Raw genomic sequence first — 15,211 nt, forward strand, 5'->3', positions numbered from 1 at the left:
ATGGCTTCAATGAAAACTATAACAGTGGAGGTTAAACTTGAAAGAAAAGAGGACCACTAAAACATATATATATATAAGGATTCTGGTGGGCTGCACAATAACATAGAAAAGTATATTATTATATTAATGTTATCTGCTTTGTACTATTTCTATTTTATTTAATATCTTCCTATTAGACTTTAATATAGCTTTCACCAATTTAGGAATATTGTGAACTATGTATTTCATACATGTGTTCTACAATCATTTATTTTTTGTCATGTCTTATTCCTGAACTATATTTCTCACAATCTTTCCATATGGCCATCTGTACTGAAGTCAAAACAAAGCAAAATATATAAAGATGTCATATGGAGAGTTTTGTTAAGTTCTCCAAAAGATTTTTCTATATATTCAAAAGGTGTAAAAAATGTGAGCATTTAATTCATAATTATTTCATGGTGTTTTTCTTTTTAAATGCTTATCACAAGAACTGCAATATAAGATGTTCCAATAATCCCACTCCCTTTTTTTAAAAAATCTCCAAATGGAACCTATGAAATCTTGCTATAAATTCCTTTTGATTTCTGGTTTGATTTGTAACAAAAACATCTAGATCAATATGGCCCAATTCCTATTAGGTCACAGTATATCCATTCATTAGGAGGGAACTCACATTTAGAATAACAACATGAATTAGAAAAGGCTAAAAATAGAGAGCACAATTAGGAGTCTGCTGAAATAAAACAGTCTTAAGAAAAATGTAAAAAAGGAACTAAACTAGGATTCTGACTATATGAGAAGTGTTAAGATGATAGAAGTGATACAGGGATGAGGTAGAGGAAAATATCAATGATCATTCTAAGACTGCAAACCTCAGTGCCTGAGAAAAGAGTGGTAATTATATGAGAAACAGACAAGTCTGAAGGGAGGACATTTTGAAGGGAAGATAGTGAGCTATTTTACAAACGATGAACTTGAAATATCTTCAGAAAATCCAAAAAAGAAGTAACCAAGAGACAGGCTATTCATAGGTTACAAAAAAAAGTTATATAAATATGGGAAGTTCTATTTAGAAGAATAATTGATTTAAAGAGAGATGATTAAATTACCGATAAAAAAGGTGTACAATGGGAATAGAAGGAAAGATGAAAGGAGAAGTCTTGGGGTTCTTAATTAGGAAAGAGAAAAGGAGAAACTTGGAAGACGAGAGGTAAGGAGAAAGTTACATCCTATTACAATGATCTGCAAAAGCATTTTGGAGGAACTAATAAAGGGTGGAGGCAGTATATACAGAAAGGATGAATATAAAGCATACTAAAAATAGAATTGACAAGACTCCACAAATGAAAATCAAGTTTAACTACTAAGAATCTAATCTGAATCAAATCATATAAATATGAAGTTAATGGCAATCTTTAAAAAAAAAAAGCCTATATTAAAAATGCATATCCTATATTATTTTTTCGAAATAACTCGGTACTTGAAGGATTCGTGATTTTTTCAAAGAGCAAATGAAGACTTAGGAGACACTTATGATGCATTTCTCTGACTGAAAATAACAATCACTTGTTGGACAACCACTAATGAAAATTCTCTGTAAACTGGTTTTGGTCACCAGATCCCTACAAGAAATCTTTCTAGCTTGGTGAAACACAGCAGAACTTATGCTACATCAGAATAGTCTCTGAAAACTTAGAATCATTTTTACCCAATGAAGTGTCATTAATACCCATTATTAATGTCAAATCAGCCTTGAAAGGTCCCAAAACTTGTAATGCAAGTTCAGCAGTGAATTTCAATATTTATAATCAAACTAATATGTTCTTGGAAATATGAAATGAAGAGGAAGAGAGAAAGGGAAAAAAAGGGGGAGGGAGAGGAAAAGTAGTAAAAAGGCTTACTTCACAACTACAGAGCATCTACAAAAAAAGACCTTAGTTCAGGGGTGAGGAATCTTTTATCTGTCAAGGACCATTTGGATACTTATAAGATCATTCACATGCAAAATTATCATCTTATAGAACTCAAGCAGTAAGAGGCTGTTGTACCTAGATTTCAGCTCATCATTCCCTGCAATTGCCTTAGCAAATGATTTCATGGGTCTCAGACAGCCCATGGATGGTTCCACACCCTGTCTTAGATCATTAAGGAATACATTCAACACAGAAAGGTAACTGGACCAAGACTGAGGATTGTTAATTTTTAGACTATTACTATGAGATAGTAAAATTATTCTCTTATGAGAATATATGATCCTTAAAACTATAAAAAAAAACACATAAAAAATACTTGAGAGTCATATTGCTTTGACAGTCATTTCATTATTAGAACCCTTCTTGGTAATGGTTAAAGTAGAAGTGGAGGACTGGGAAAAACAAAGCTTGAGATCTGACTTCACAACACAGAAATCAATGATAAAATAAAAAATTGGTATTTTCAAAGAAAATATCTAATGCTATCTATAATTCAAAGTAATAGATTTTTATCTGTATTTTTGTTTCTCATTTAAAACCAAATTATTCATCAAAAATCTTCATACCAAATAGTAAAGACTTACAGGAACTAAAAGGAAAGTAAGAAAAACAACAACAACAAAATACAAGACAGTGATAAAATAAATTAAAAGTTTTAGAATAATTTACAAACACAAAAATCTTCCATCCAATATATAACTTCCTTAGATTTCTTTTTTCTATTTAAACAAGTTTCTCTATCATAGCAGGCAATTTGATACCATATAATTTGGTATCAAATTTCAAACTATTAAATATGACAATTCAAAAATGGCCAAAACAAGAGACTGAAAATGTTATTCAAATATTTAAAAGAATATGTGAAAGAGAAATTAGATTTCATTTATTTAGCCCCAGAGGAAAGAACTAGTTTAAAAAAATAATAAATCACAAAGAAATAAATCTAGGTTTCAAGTCAGGAAAACCTTTCTAGCAATTAAATTATGAAGAATACATAAATCAAAAAAAAAAAGTTCTAAAAGATATTAATTGAGGATATACATCAAAAGAAAGGGTGCAAATGAAGTAGAAATCAAATTAAATCCTCAAAAAAGGGTGACTTTTGCTCTGGATTTAGATTTAGAAGAAAAAGAACAAAGAATACCTGGGAGGAGGGAGAGCATTGTGAAGAAATTTTAAATAGCTAATAAATTATCCACCCAAAATAATGCTGGAAAGGCCCACCAAATGCACAGTATTTCTACACTTTCTTCTACATTGGTTTTTACCCCTATTTTTCTTTCTGTCATGGGTGAAATAGCTTGGTCTCCATGGATAGTGAGCAATATATTAATAATAGCCAAGAAGGATTATATAGAGATAAATCTACCTTGAATTGAACGAATAACTTTTCTTAATTTTTATATTTCTATATTTTCCAATAACATATAATAAATCAATTTCCAACATTCATTTTTTAAAATTTGAGCTCCAAATTTCTTCTGTCTGCTCTGCAAAGACAATTTGATACACATTACATATGTGAAGTTCTGCAAAACATATTTCCATATTAGCCACATAGCAAAAGTAAACAGAGACAAAACTAAAAAACAAAAGAAAGCCCCACCCCACCCCCCAAAAAAATGCTTTGATCTGCATTCAAACTCCATCAGTCCTGTCTCTGGATGTAGATAGTATTTTCATCATTTTTCATCATCATCAGTAGATAGTCCTTTAGAAGGATACAGAAAAGGCATTCACCATCAATTATCATACAGTATTTCTATTGTTGTGTACAATGTTCTTCTGATTCCATTCATTTCACTTTGTATCAGTTAATCTATGTTTTTCCCTGGTCTTTCTGAAAACATTCTGCTCATCATTTCTTAGAACATAATAGTATTCCATCAAAATCATAAACCACAATTTGGTCTGTCACTGTGCAATTGGTAAGCACCCCTTCAATTCTTTGCCACAACAACAACAACAACAAAAGCTATAAATATTTCTGTACATATAGGTCCTTTTCCTTTATTTTTTCTTATTCTTTGGTATACAAATTTAGTTGTGATATTGCAGCATCAAACAGGATGCAATGTTTATAGCCTTTTCAGCAGAATTCCAAATTGTTTTCCAGAATAGCTAGATCACTTCACAAAGTGACCATCAGTGTATTCCAAAGAGATCATAAAAAAAGGGAAGAGGACCCACATGAGTAAAAATGTTGTAGCAACCCTTTTTTATAGATGCAAGGAACTGGAAATTGAGTGGATGCCCATCAGTTCAAAAATGGCTAAATAAATTATGGTTTATGAATGTTATGGAATATTATAGTTCTATAAGAAATGATTAGCAGGATGATTTCAGAAAGGCCTGAAGAGACTTACATGAAGTGATGCTAAGTGAAGTGAGTTGAACCATGAGAACATTGTATACAGCAATACCAAGATTATCTGATGATCAACTAAAAAGGACTTAATTCTTTTCAATATGAAATGATTCAGGACAATTCCAATAGCTTTTTGATGGAGCAAGCCATCTGCATCCAGAAAGTAGACTAAGGAGACTGAATGTGTAATCACAATAGAGTATTTTCACTCTTTTTGCTATTGTTTGCTGCCTTTTTTCTTTCTCATTTTTTTCCTTTTTTGATCTAATTTTTTTGTGCATGATAAATATGGAAATATGTTTAAAAGAATTACATATTTAATCTGCATTAGATTACCTGATATGAGGAAGAGAGAGAAGAGAAAAACCTGAAACATAAGGTTTTGCAAGAATGAATGTTGAAAAATATCTTTGTATGTATTTTGAAATAAAAAGCTATTATTAAAAAAAAAAAACCATATAGTAGGCATATGTCCCTATTTTTTCATATCATCTCCAACAATTATCATTTTCCTTCTGTCTTGTTAACCAATCAGATAGGTTTGAAATCTTACCTCAGAGCTGTTTTAATTTGTATTTTTTCAACTGTGATTTTTTTTCATATGACTCTAGATAGCTTTGAATACTTTTGAAAAATGAACTTTTGATCCTTTATCAACTGAGGAATGATTCACATACTTACAAATTTTTCTCAGTTTCCAGAATCACCCTTTATGTCTATATCATCCTGATATAAGGATCTAAGATATTGATCTATCTTGCTGTTTAGGGGAGGGTGGGGGAGGGAAGGAAAAAAATTGGAAGACAAGATTTTGTAGGGGTGAATGTTGAAAACTAGTTTTGTATGTATTTTGAAAAATAAAAAGCTGTTATAATAGCTTTTTTTTAAAAAAAAATACAGTGGTCTGTACCTAGTTTCTGCCACATAATTTTCTAATTTTCTCAGCAGTTTTTATTAAATGTAACTTTACTAAAATTGTGTTCATTTCTGAAACTGCTTTCTTATTTTTTGCTTATATATGTCTACTTCTGAGAGGGGAAAGTTGAGGTTCTCCACTAGTATAACTTATTGTCTATTTCTTCTTAAAACTCATTAAACTGCTTTAAAATTTGGATGCTCGTCATTTAATACATAAATGTTTAGTATTAATAGTAATTTATTATCTAACATATCTTTTAGAAAAAATGTGGTTTCCTTGTTCTCTTAGATCTATTTTTGTTGTTACTTTGTCTGCGACCATCATTGCTATCCTTTTTTTTTTTTTTACTTCAGCTAAAGCATCATAAATTCTTCTCCACCCCTTTACCTTTACCCTGTCTGTCTCTCTGTCTCTCTCTCTCTGCTTTAAGTGTGTTTCTTGTAAACAATATATTGTTGGATTATGATTTTTAAAACTATAATGCTCTGCTATCTATTTCAATTTTATGGGTAAATTCACACCATTTATATTCATGGTTATGATTACTACATATTTCCCCTCCAGCCTATTTTTCCCATGTATATTTCTCTCTTTCCTTTCATTTTATCCCTACTCAAAAGTCTGCTTTGCTTCTGACTACCACATTCCCCTTTCAAGTGTTTTTTTTTCCCCAAGTCACCTTACCCTTCAACTACTCCCCTCTGTGTACCCAAACAATCTGTATACCCAAAAGAATGGGTATGTTATTCCCTCCTTTAGTCAATTTACTATTAAATTTCAAAAATGAAAGTTAGATATCTAAATGCGAACATCAACAAGTTTGTGGATTTTTAAAAAAAGAGAAAGAAAGGAAAACAAATTGGTCATTATTTGAAAGATGAGTAGTACACATATCAACAATTTTGAAATAATATAAAAAGTTCTTTGAAATAATAAATTATCTATTTATTGTATAACTTAGGAAGCAAAACCCTTGGGGGTAGGACAAGCATATTTGTTTGGGTATTATAAAGCAAAGAAGTACAAGTTACTGTTACATGAAAAAAGGTCACACTTTTAAGCACGTCCTCCAAGATACAATTCCCTGTCAATGAGGAATTTTAACTCCAGTCCCTTCCTATGGCTGTTTTGAGTAAAAAACAAACAAAAGAAAGCGACACAAAACAAGCTATCATTAATCATTCTTTTTTTTTCTTTGTTGTTTCCCTACCTCCAGTGTAATATGAATTATTTAAAAGGTCTTCTTACATAGTTCAAGGAAGATTAAATGTCTAGGCAGTTAAACTAGTTAAATAATCTCTCAATAAAATACTAGCACTGCCTTTATTCATATCTTCATTTCTTACATAGGGATTTAGTTAATTTTCTTGTACTACCCATTTCAATTATGTGATAACTAAAATTATTGAAGACTCATACAAAATAAAACTAAATGCCTTGTTTAGGAAATTATTTCTCCTTTGACCTCTAAAAAGAAAAAAAACAAAGAACTTTGGGAAATGTGCATTGAAAAGGACTATGTATCCAATATTCTATTTAACATTTTCTTTCAGCCATCACCCTACTCACCCCCCACCTCTACCTCCAAAAAGATTGGAAACAACTGCTTTAGATTTCTTTTAATGCAGCAAGCAATAGCTTGTAAATGGATGCAAACCAGCTGAAACATTTGACAGACAGTGTTAAATACCAGAGAATTCCTATCAACCATTTTACTTTAAAAGGTGCTTTGATGTTGGCTATCTTTCATGTACTTCTTTCATGGAACATTAATAAAGAAAACGTAGTTGAAGTAAATCAAGTCCCCAGGTCACATCTAGAATTACAGCACTGTAGGTACCTGATGAAATACAAATTAATGCTGCATGAGTAGTGAATAAATAAAACCACTTCTACCCACAAAGCAGGCAAGTTTTAAAAGTAGTTCAAAACTTTATTCTGCAACTAGACCCGAGACATTTTTAATCCTCCGACCTCTTGAAATCTAATTATCATAATATGAACCCAAATGTTAGTCTCCCTTCAAAATAAAAATGCTATGAAGTGGAAAAGTATTGGGAATTAAGATTGGTGTAACATTAGAAATGTATGGTCTGGGAATACTTTAAAGTGGCATTTCTTAACAGTCTGTATGGCATAATGCAAAGAGTTAGCCACACGTTAGAATCAAAAAGGATATTAATAAGTTTAGTTTGATTCTCCCTAGATATCTACCTAAAAAGTATGATGAATTAGATTCCTAGAGAACAATAATTTTCAAAGTTTGACTTTTGAGTTTTAAATCTTGCTGTCCCAAATTAAAAATGGGATCTTTCTCAAAAGCAATTAGTTATCAACATCTTTAGAATCTTGCTTTAAATACAACCAAAATCAGAATAATAAAAGATTGGTGATTCTGCATAATTGAGCATAGAAGCCAGAAAGAATTTTTTCCCAAGGGGCAAGGTATACATACTATTTAAAGCCCCCCCCCCAAAAAAAAAAAAAAGGAAAATATGGACAATCAACCAAAAAGAACAACAACAACAAAAAAAAAAGCATTTTTCTGCAACAAAAAACAATTGTGAATTTGATGAATATACCTATGAAGTGCATAATCATGCTTGTCAATGAGGCCAATTTGAATGAGTGAAAAGTCAAAAGAACAGAGTACATATACACTTCAAACTGAAATGATTAATAATGGAAGAACTGATCAAAATAGAATGCTATTCTTACACTTTTTAAAGATTTTTCATTTAGTCTAAAACACTCATGAAATATAAAAGTTAATCAATTGTCATTTTCAAGCCTAACAAAGATGTTTAATTTATATTTTAAGTTCTGTTGAAGCAAATACACTTGTCTAAACAGAACATCTGTTTTAGTTATAATACATCGTATCTTTGGCATGAATTCACAATAAAACTAACAAAAACAATCAAGAATTTTTATTGGACCTGGCAATAAAAGCAGATTTGTAACAAAAAACCAAAAGACCAGATATGGCCGTCATTGGGCTTTAGTCCAGTCCTAATCTAAGTCAATAAACATAGATCCACAAGAGAGGTTAACATTTTTTTTAAAAATAAAAAAAATTTAAAATTTAAAAAAAAGGAAAAAAAATCCTGGCATTTTTTTAAGTTGGACATAGGTATATGAAAGTACATGAGCTGTAAGAGCAGAGCAGTAAAATGTATTTATTTTAAAACCCAAACTGTCAAATTGAGTCCAGATAGAATTTTAAAACCACAAAAAAGTACATATTCCAGATGCCTCATTTCTAATCACATACATCAATGAAATGTTTTATTTAAATATCAGAGTAAAAAAAACACATCTGTCATTTTAGTACAATGAAGAAAATTAAAAAAAAAAGGGGGGGGATATTAACAATTACATACATTTTTAACATCCCTGGTACTGTAACAAATTACAAGCAGAAAAAACGTTTTATCTCAAAAATGTTAGTCACTAAAGTCTGTCTTTGATGGTCACGATATAAATTAAGGAAAGGAACAGAATAAGTATAATAATAATAATAATAAAGAACCATGATTGCAGATAATCACACAACATCTTCTCAGTCCACCTGTCTTATGTTATATTCAAATTGAAAAAAATTGAGAGTCAATGTATACAAGGTGTAATCAAGTATCTGACAGGATGTCCATCATATGGGAGGAGAAATATACTTGCTTAGTTTTGCTGCAGAGGGCAGAATTAAAGATAATGGAACACACTCTCTGACTCAATAAATTCCAATAACAGATTTCAGAGTTAGCTAGGTGACACGATAGAGGATACAATGGAGTCAGGAGAATTGATATTCCAGAGTAAAAATCTAGCCTCAGAGATTTACTAGCTAGGTGACTCTGGATAAGTCATTTAAACCTATTTGCTTCAGTTACTTTATCTGTAAAATGAGCTAAAGAATAAAATAGCAAATCACTACAGCATCTTTTCCAAGAAAACCCCAAATAGGGTAACAGAGTCACACATGGCTGAAACTATTTTTTAGGGCAGCTAACTGGTGGAATAGGTACAATGCTAGGCCTGCAACCAAGAGTTCAACTCTTGAGGCAGCCTAGATAGTGTAGTGGATAGAGTATTGGCCCTAAAGTTAGGAGGTCCTGAGTTCAAATGTGACTTCAGAACTTAACATGTCCTAGCTGTGGGACCCTGGGCAAGTCACTTAACCTTTAAAAAAAAAAAAAGAGGGGGAAAGTGTTCAACTCTGGCCTCAGATATTTACTAGCTGTGTGACCCTGGGCAAATTAATTAATTCTTTATTTCTCATTTTATTCATTTATAAAATGAGCAGGAGATGAAAAAGGCAAACCACTCCAGTATCTTTGTCAAGAAAATACCAAATGAGGTCACAAAAGGTTGGACACAACTGAAAAATAACTGAACAAAGTTACCTATTTCCTCTAGATCAAATACAAACTCAGTAACTGTTTGACTTTGAATAGCTTTCAATGCCTCATTCTACCAGTCAATATCTCTCTATTTGGTTGAACAAAATAATCTTTTTTCTCTTCTTCTCATACAATATTCCATCTCCTGCCTCTAGACCTTTGTATAGAATACCTTCCAACTTTGGAATGAACTTTCTTCTCTACTCTGCCTCTTTTGCGATAATTTTCTTCAAAATCTATTCCAAGAGGTACCTTTTATTTGAGGCCTTCACTGATTCTACCAATTAATAGTGAAATTTTCAGTGACTAAATTAATGCACGTGTACGCATGCGTGTTTATATGTGTGGTTGTATGTGTACAAATGTAATGTTACTTCTAAAGAAGTAACTCTTTATTCTTTGAAAGCAGGATTGTTTCAGTGTTATAATTTAATGCTCAGCAAATAGCACAGCAGATAATAAGCACATAATAGATATTAACTGACTGATGGATATAAATGGAAGGCATAGGTAAACTAGATGTCCTCTGAGTTCCTTCACATTCTCAGATTCTGTGAATCTTAGCAAAAATAAAAAAATAAAATAAAAAAACCCCAAAATTTTAAATATTACTACTCTACCTAGAGTAGTAAGTACTTTACCAAAAGTCATGTTACAATTATTATTTTGCACTGATCTGAAAATATCCATTTACGTTAGACCATCACCAACTAGAAGAACGAACTATGGAGATTGAATGTGTATCAAAGCATACATTTTCACCTTTTGTTTTGTCTTGTTTTTGTTTCTTTCTTGTTTTTTTCCCTTTCCAATTTTTCTTTCCCAATAGTACTCACATGGAAACATGTTAAAAATAAATGTACATATATAACCTATATCAGATTGTTTGCCATATTAGAGAGGGAGAGAGATAAGGGAGAGACAAAAAAAAAAAAAGTTTGGAACTAAAAATCTTACCAAAATGAAAGTTAAAAACCATCTTTAAATGTAGTTGGAAAAATAACATACTATTAAAAAAATAAAAAGAATAAAGAATTCTGCTCAAAGAAATGATCAATCATGATTCCAGAGGACTAATGATTAAGAATGCTATTCACCTTCTAAATGAGAGGTGTAATCCCTATATTTATGCCCATCTGCATTTTTGATTTCCTTCACAAGCTAATTGTACAATATTTCAGAGTCTGATTCTTTTTGTACAGCAAAATAACGGTTTGGTCATGTATACTTATTGTGTATCTAATTTATATTTTAATATATTTAACATCTACTGGTCATCCTGCCATCTGGGGGAGGGGGTGGGAGGTAAGAGGTGAAAAATTGGAACAAGAGGTTTGGCAATTGTTAATGCTGTAAAATTACCCATACATATAACCTGTAAATAAAAGGCTATTAAATAAATAAATGAATGAATGAATGAATAAGTAAATGAGAGGCGTTTTGGATCCAAAAATGGAACACTTGTGGGTGATGTCACGATCAAGGGTATAACCATTTGTGTACATGGCCAAACAAAGTGAGGTAGAGCAGGACACGAAAGAATAAAGAGGGCAGAGATGTATTAAAATCTGGACTATCAGAAGTAGTATCAACATTGATAAGAACACCAACACTGATGAAATTAAAAGAAATGAAAAAGAATAAAAGTTATCTACTTTGATAATAAAAGCAAACTTAATTTGCCAAAAGCAAGTTCCCAAAGCAGTAATTTAATTACAAAATAACCATTTCAACTTGAGCCAATAATTTAATCAATAATTTAGATTTTTTTTATTGTTTAAGATTTATTTTAAAAAGGAAAACTACATTATGGTTAAAAGCACAATAGAAAAATTTTTCATTCTCTATTCTCTGTACCCTATAAGGTAGTTTTCCTGCTTGTTTGTCTTGAATTTTTATTGTTGCCTCATTTGAAATTATGATTCAAACTAATATTTAGAGTTACCCAAAGCATAAGAAAAAGTTCCTCATCTCCTTATTTTCACTCTGTATTTTTGTCTATTTTAAATTTTGTCTACTATAAAATTTGAATTTATACAAAAATATTATAATTTAGCATTTTTTTCACTCTTGATATTTTGGAAAATTTACTGTATTATACTCTGTACAGATCTGGTTCTGAGTGGGGCTCAAATATTTAAGAAGCAAATATTTAAAGAAATCAGAAAAGACCCCATTTATCCAAACTCCCAAAAAAGGGAAATTCTGACAAGTAAAATGAAAAAGTATATATATCTATAAGAGAGGGATAGAAAGTTTTTCAAATGCATTGAACAAACACAATAATCTGAATTTCTTATCAAAAATAATTATTATTTTGATTTTTTTACAATCTTCATATTTTAATTCACATTTGCAGCATAGTACCGCCCTGCCACTAAATTTATACCTTAAAGCTTTGTTCATCATTTGTGCATTAAGATTATTTCTAGTTATTCATAATTGCTGAACAGGAAACTTCCCTTTTTTAAATAATTTTCTTAGTACACATTCTCAGCAATGAGATTACTGAGTCAAGGTTTAATTAGTTGTATAATTCCTACAGTGCACTGACAAAACACTGCTCCTTCCCCCTATTGCATCAATTTGTATTCTTTTTACTATGAAAGACTTTTTCTACAACTCTACAAACACTTTATCAATGTCATTTTCCCCCAATCTGCTAGGTCTCATTATTGAATTCTTTTAATTTTAATTTCCTTGGATTCTGGAGAAATTGAACATTTTTTCAGGTGACATCTGTAATGTGTGTATGTTGTTTAGTCATTCTGTTATATTTGACTCTTTGAGATTCCATGGACCAAAGCACACCAAGTCCTTCTGTCCTTCACTATCTCTCAAAGTCTGTCCAATCTCATGTTTATTGCTTCCAGGACATTATAGAACCATCTCATTATCTGCCATCATCTTCTCTTTTTGGCTTTAATCTTTCCCAACATCAAGGTCTTTTTCAATGAGTCTTATTTTCTCATTATGTTGCTTAAGTAGTTAAGCTTTAGCTTCAGTATTTCATCTTCCAATCACTGCTATGAATTAATTTCTTTAAATATTGACTGATTTGATATCCTTGTTGTCCAAGGGAATCTCAAAATACTTCTCCAGCAACACAATTTGAAAGCATTAATTCTGAGATGCTCAGGTTTCCATATAATCCAATTCTCATACTTGTTCATTACTACTAGAAAAACCCTATCTTTGACTATATGGCCCTTTGTTTGCAAGGAAATGTCTCTGCTTTTTAGAATGCTGGCCAGATTTGTCATAGCTTTCCTTCCAAGGAGCTAGCAGCTTTTAATTTTAAGGCTACATTCACTGTCTACGGTGATCTTTGAGCCCAAGAATATACACTCTAACACTGCTTCCATTACTTCTCCCTCTATTCGCCAGAAAGTGACAGGACCAGTTGCCAACATCTTAGTTTCTTGATGTCAAACTTCAAGTCAGTTTCTACATTCTCCTCTTTCACCCTCATCAAAAATCTTCTTAATTCTTCTTTACTTTGTGACATCACAGTTGTGATATCTGAGTTACAGTACCAACAGAGTTACATATCTAAAACTGCTGATATTTTCTCCAGTAATCTTAATTTCAGCTTTCAATTCACCAGTCTGGCATTTCACATGATGTAATCTGCATATAAGTTAAATAAAGTGACAATATACAGCCCTGTCTTACTCCTTTTCCCATCTTAAACCAATCAGCTATTCCATGCTAAGTTCTGTTTTTTCTTGGCCCACATACACGTTCCTCAGGAGATGAAATGATCTGGTATTCCCATTTCTTTGAGGACTTGCCACAATTGGTTTGTGATCCACAGTCACAGACTTTAGTGTAATCAATAAAGCAGAATAAGATGTTTTTGTAGAACTTCTTTGCTTTCTCCATATTCCAGTGAATGTTGACGATATGGTATCTAGTTCCATTGCCTCTGAAAAACAGCTGGTTGTTCTGGTAATTCTCAGTTCATGTATTGGTGAAGTCTAGCCTGCAAAATATTAAGTATAACCTTGCTGGCATGTAAAATAAGCACAATTACTCAGTAATTTGAACAGTCCTTGGCATTGCTCTTTTTTTAAGACTGGGATATAGAAAAGATTATCTTTTCCCATCCAGAGGTTACTGTTAAGTTTTCCAAATCTGCTGGCATAATGCATGCAGTGCTTCAACAGTATCCTGTTAGGGTTTTAAATGGCTCAGCTGGAATAGTATCACCTCTGCTAATTTATTATTAGCAATGCTTCTTAACTCCCAGTCAACTTCATTCTCCAGATTGTATGGTTCTAAATCAGTAATTACACAGTTATGGTTAACAGTGGTTAACACTGATGTTAAAAATATTTCCTAGGGCAGCTAGATGGCACAGTAGATAAAGCAACCAGCCCTAAAGTCAGGAGGACCTGAGTTCAAATTTGGCCTAAGGCACTTAACACTTCCTAGCTATGTGACCCTAGGCAAGTCACTAAGCCGCAATTGCCTCAGCAAAATAAATAGATAGATAAATAGATAAAAATGAAAAATATTTCTTGTATACTTTTCTTATATATTTTGCCACCTCTTCTACTTGTTTAGTTCCTATAATTTTTATCATTTATCATGCCCATTTTTACATGAAACATTTCTTTGATAGATCTTAATTTTCTTAAAGAGTTCCATTCCTTTCCCATTCTGTTGCTTTCTTTTATTTCTTTCTTTATATTGATCATTTCAGAGAACAACCTTTCACTTTCCTTCTTTTTTAGCCATTTGTAATATGTCATCAGACAGTCATTTTGCTTTCTTTTTCTTTGGAATATTTTTTGTTGCTACTTCCTGTATACAATATCACAAAACTTTATTCGTAGCTCTTCAGGCACTCTAAGAAATATAATCCCTTAAATCTATTCATCATATCTACTTCATATTCACAATGTATATATACTGTTACATAAATTATCAATGCATATCCTGTCTAAAGATTTTGTACACTTGATTTAAACCGAATCTGATAAAAAAGACAAATAAAAACCAAACAAGAATAACTTCTTTAAAGTACCGCTTTCATCTTAATTTATAAAGTACATCCAAACCAACAAGTTAAAACTTAAGAGAAAAATAGTTCTAGCAATCACAATCTGCATTTCCTCAAATCCCTTACTATTTACAGTGGGGCCAGATAATTTCAGCTTTACATTCTGTTATAAGTTCAATGAATCCTGACTTTCTGCTACTTCATCTATTATTCTATGAAATACTTTTCCTAAACCTCTGCTATTACACAGCATTAGGGGAAACATCTTTGGCCTCACTATGTCACTTAGAACAGCCACTTATGAGCAATACTAATCTCTTCAAGTAAAAAGACACCAAAAATGTCCGAAAAAGAAGATGCCAGAAGAAAAGTTACAACCACTACCAAAATATATTCTGAAACAAATCCTAAAACATCCTTACCAGTAAACAACATCCAGTGGTGCAAAGTATTTCTTCATTATCAGATCTGCAAAGTAAGCTTCTGTTTCCCGGCAGGCAGTCCCATTTCCAATCACTATAGTACTGCAGCTTTAAAAGTAAAAAAATAAAAGTCTCACAG

The 15,211-nt window shown here is 31.6% G+C and overlaps 1 protein-coding gene across 3 annotated transcripts in view; it reads right to left on the reverse strand.

Moving 5' to 3' along the window:
* Positions 1–15,211, reverse strand: part of SRBD1 (S1 RNA binding domain 1) — a 274,697-nt gene that overhangs the window by 179,963 nt on the left and 79,523 nt on the right. For all 3 annotated transcript variants that reach the window (XM_023494981.2, XM_023494984.2, XM_023494982.2), the window contains one exon: positions 15,073–15,180. In XM_023494981.2, the coding sequence (XP_023350749.1) occupies positions 15,073–15,180 (108 nt within the window). The remainder of the gene's footprint in view (positions 1–15,072; positions 15,181–15,211) is intronic.

This window comes from Sarcophilus harrisii, chromosome 2 (genome assembly GCF_902635505.1).
Source record: "Sarcophilus harrisii chromosome 2, mSarHar1.11, whole genome shotgun sequence".
Classification (NCBI taxonomy): Eukaryota; Metazoa; Chordata; class Mammalia; order Dasyuromorphia; family Dasyuridae; genus Sarcophilus; species Sarcophilus harrisii.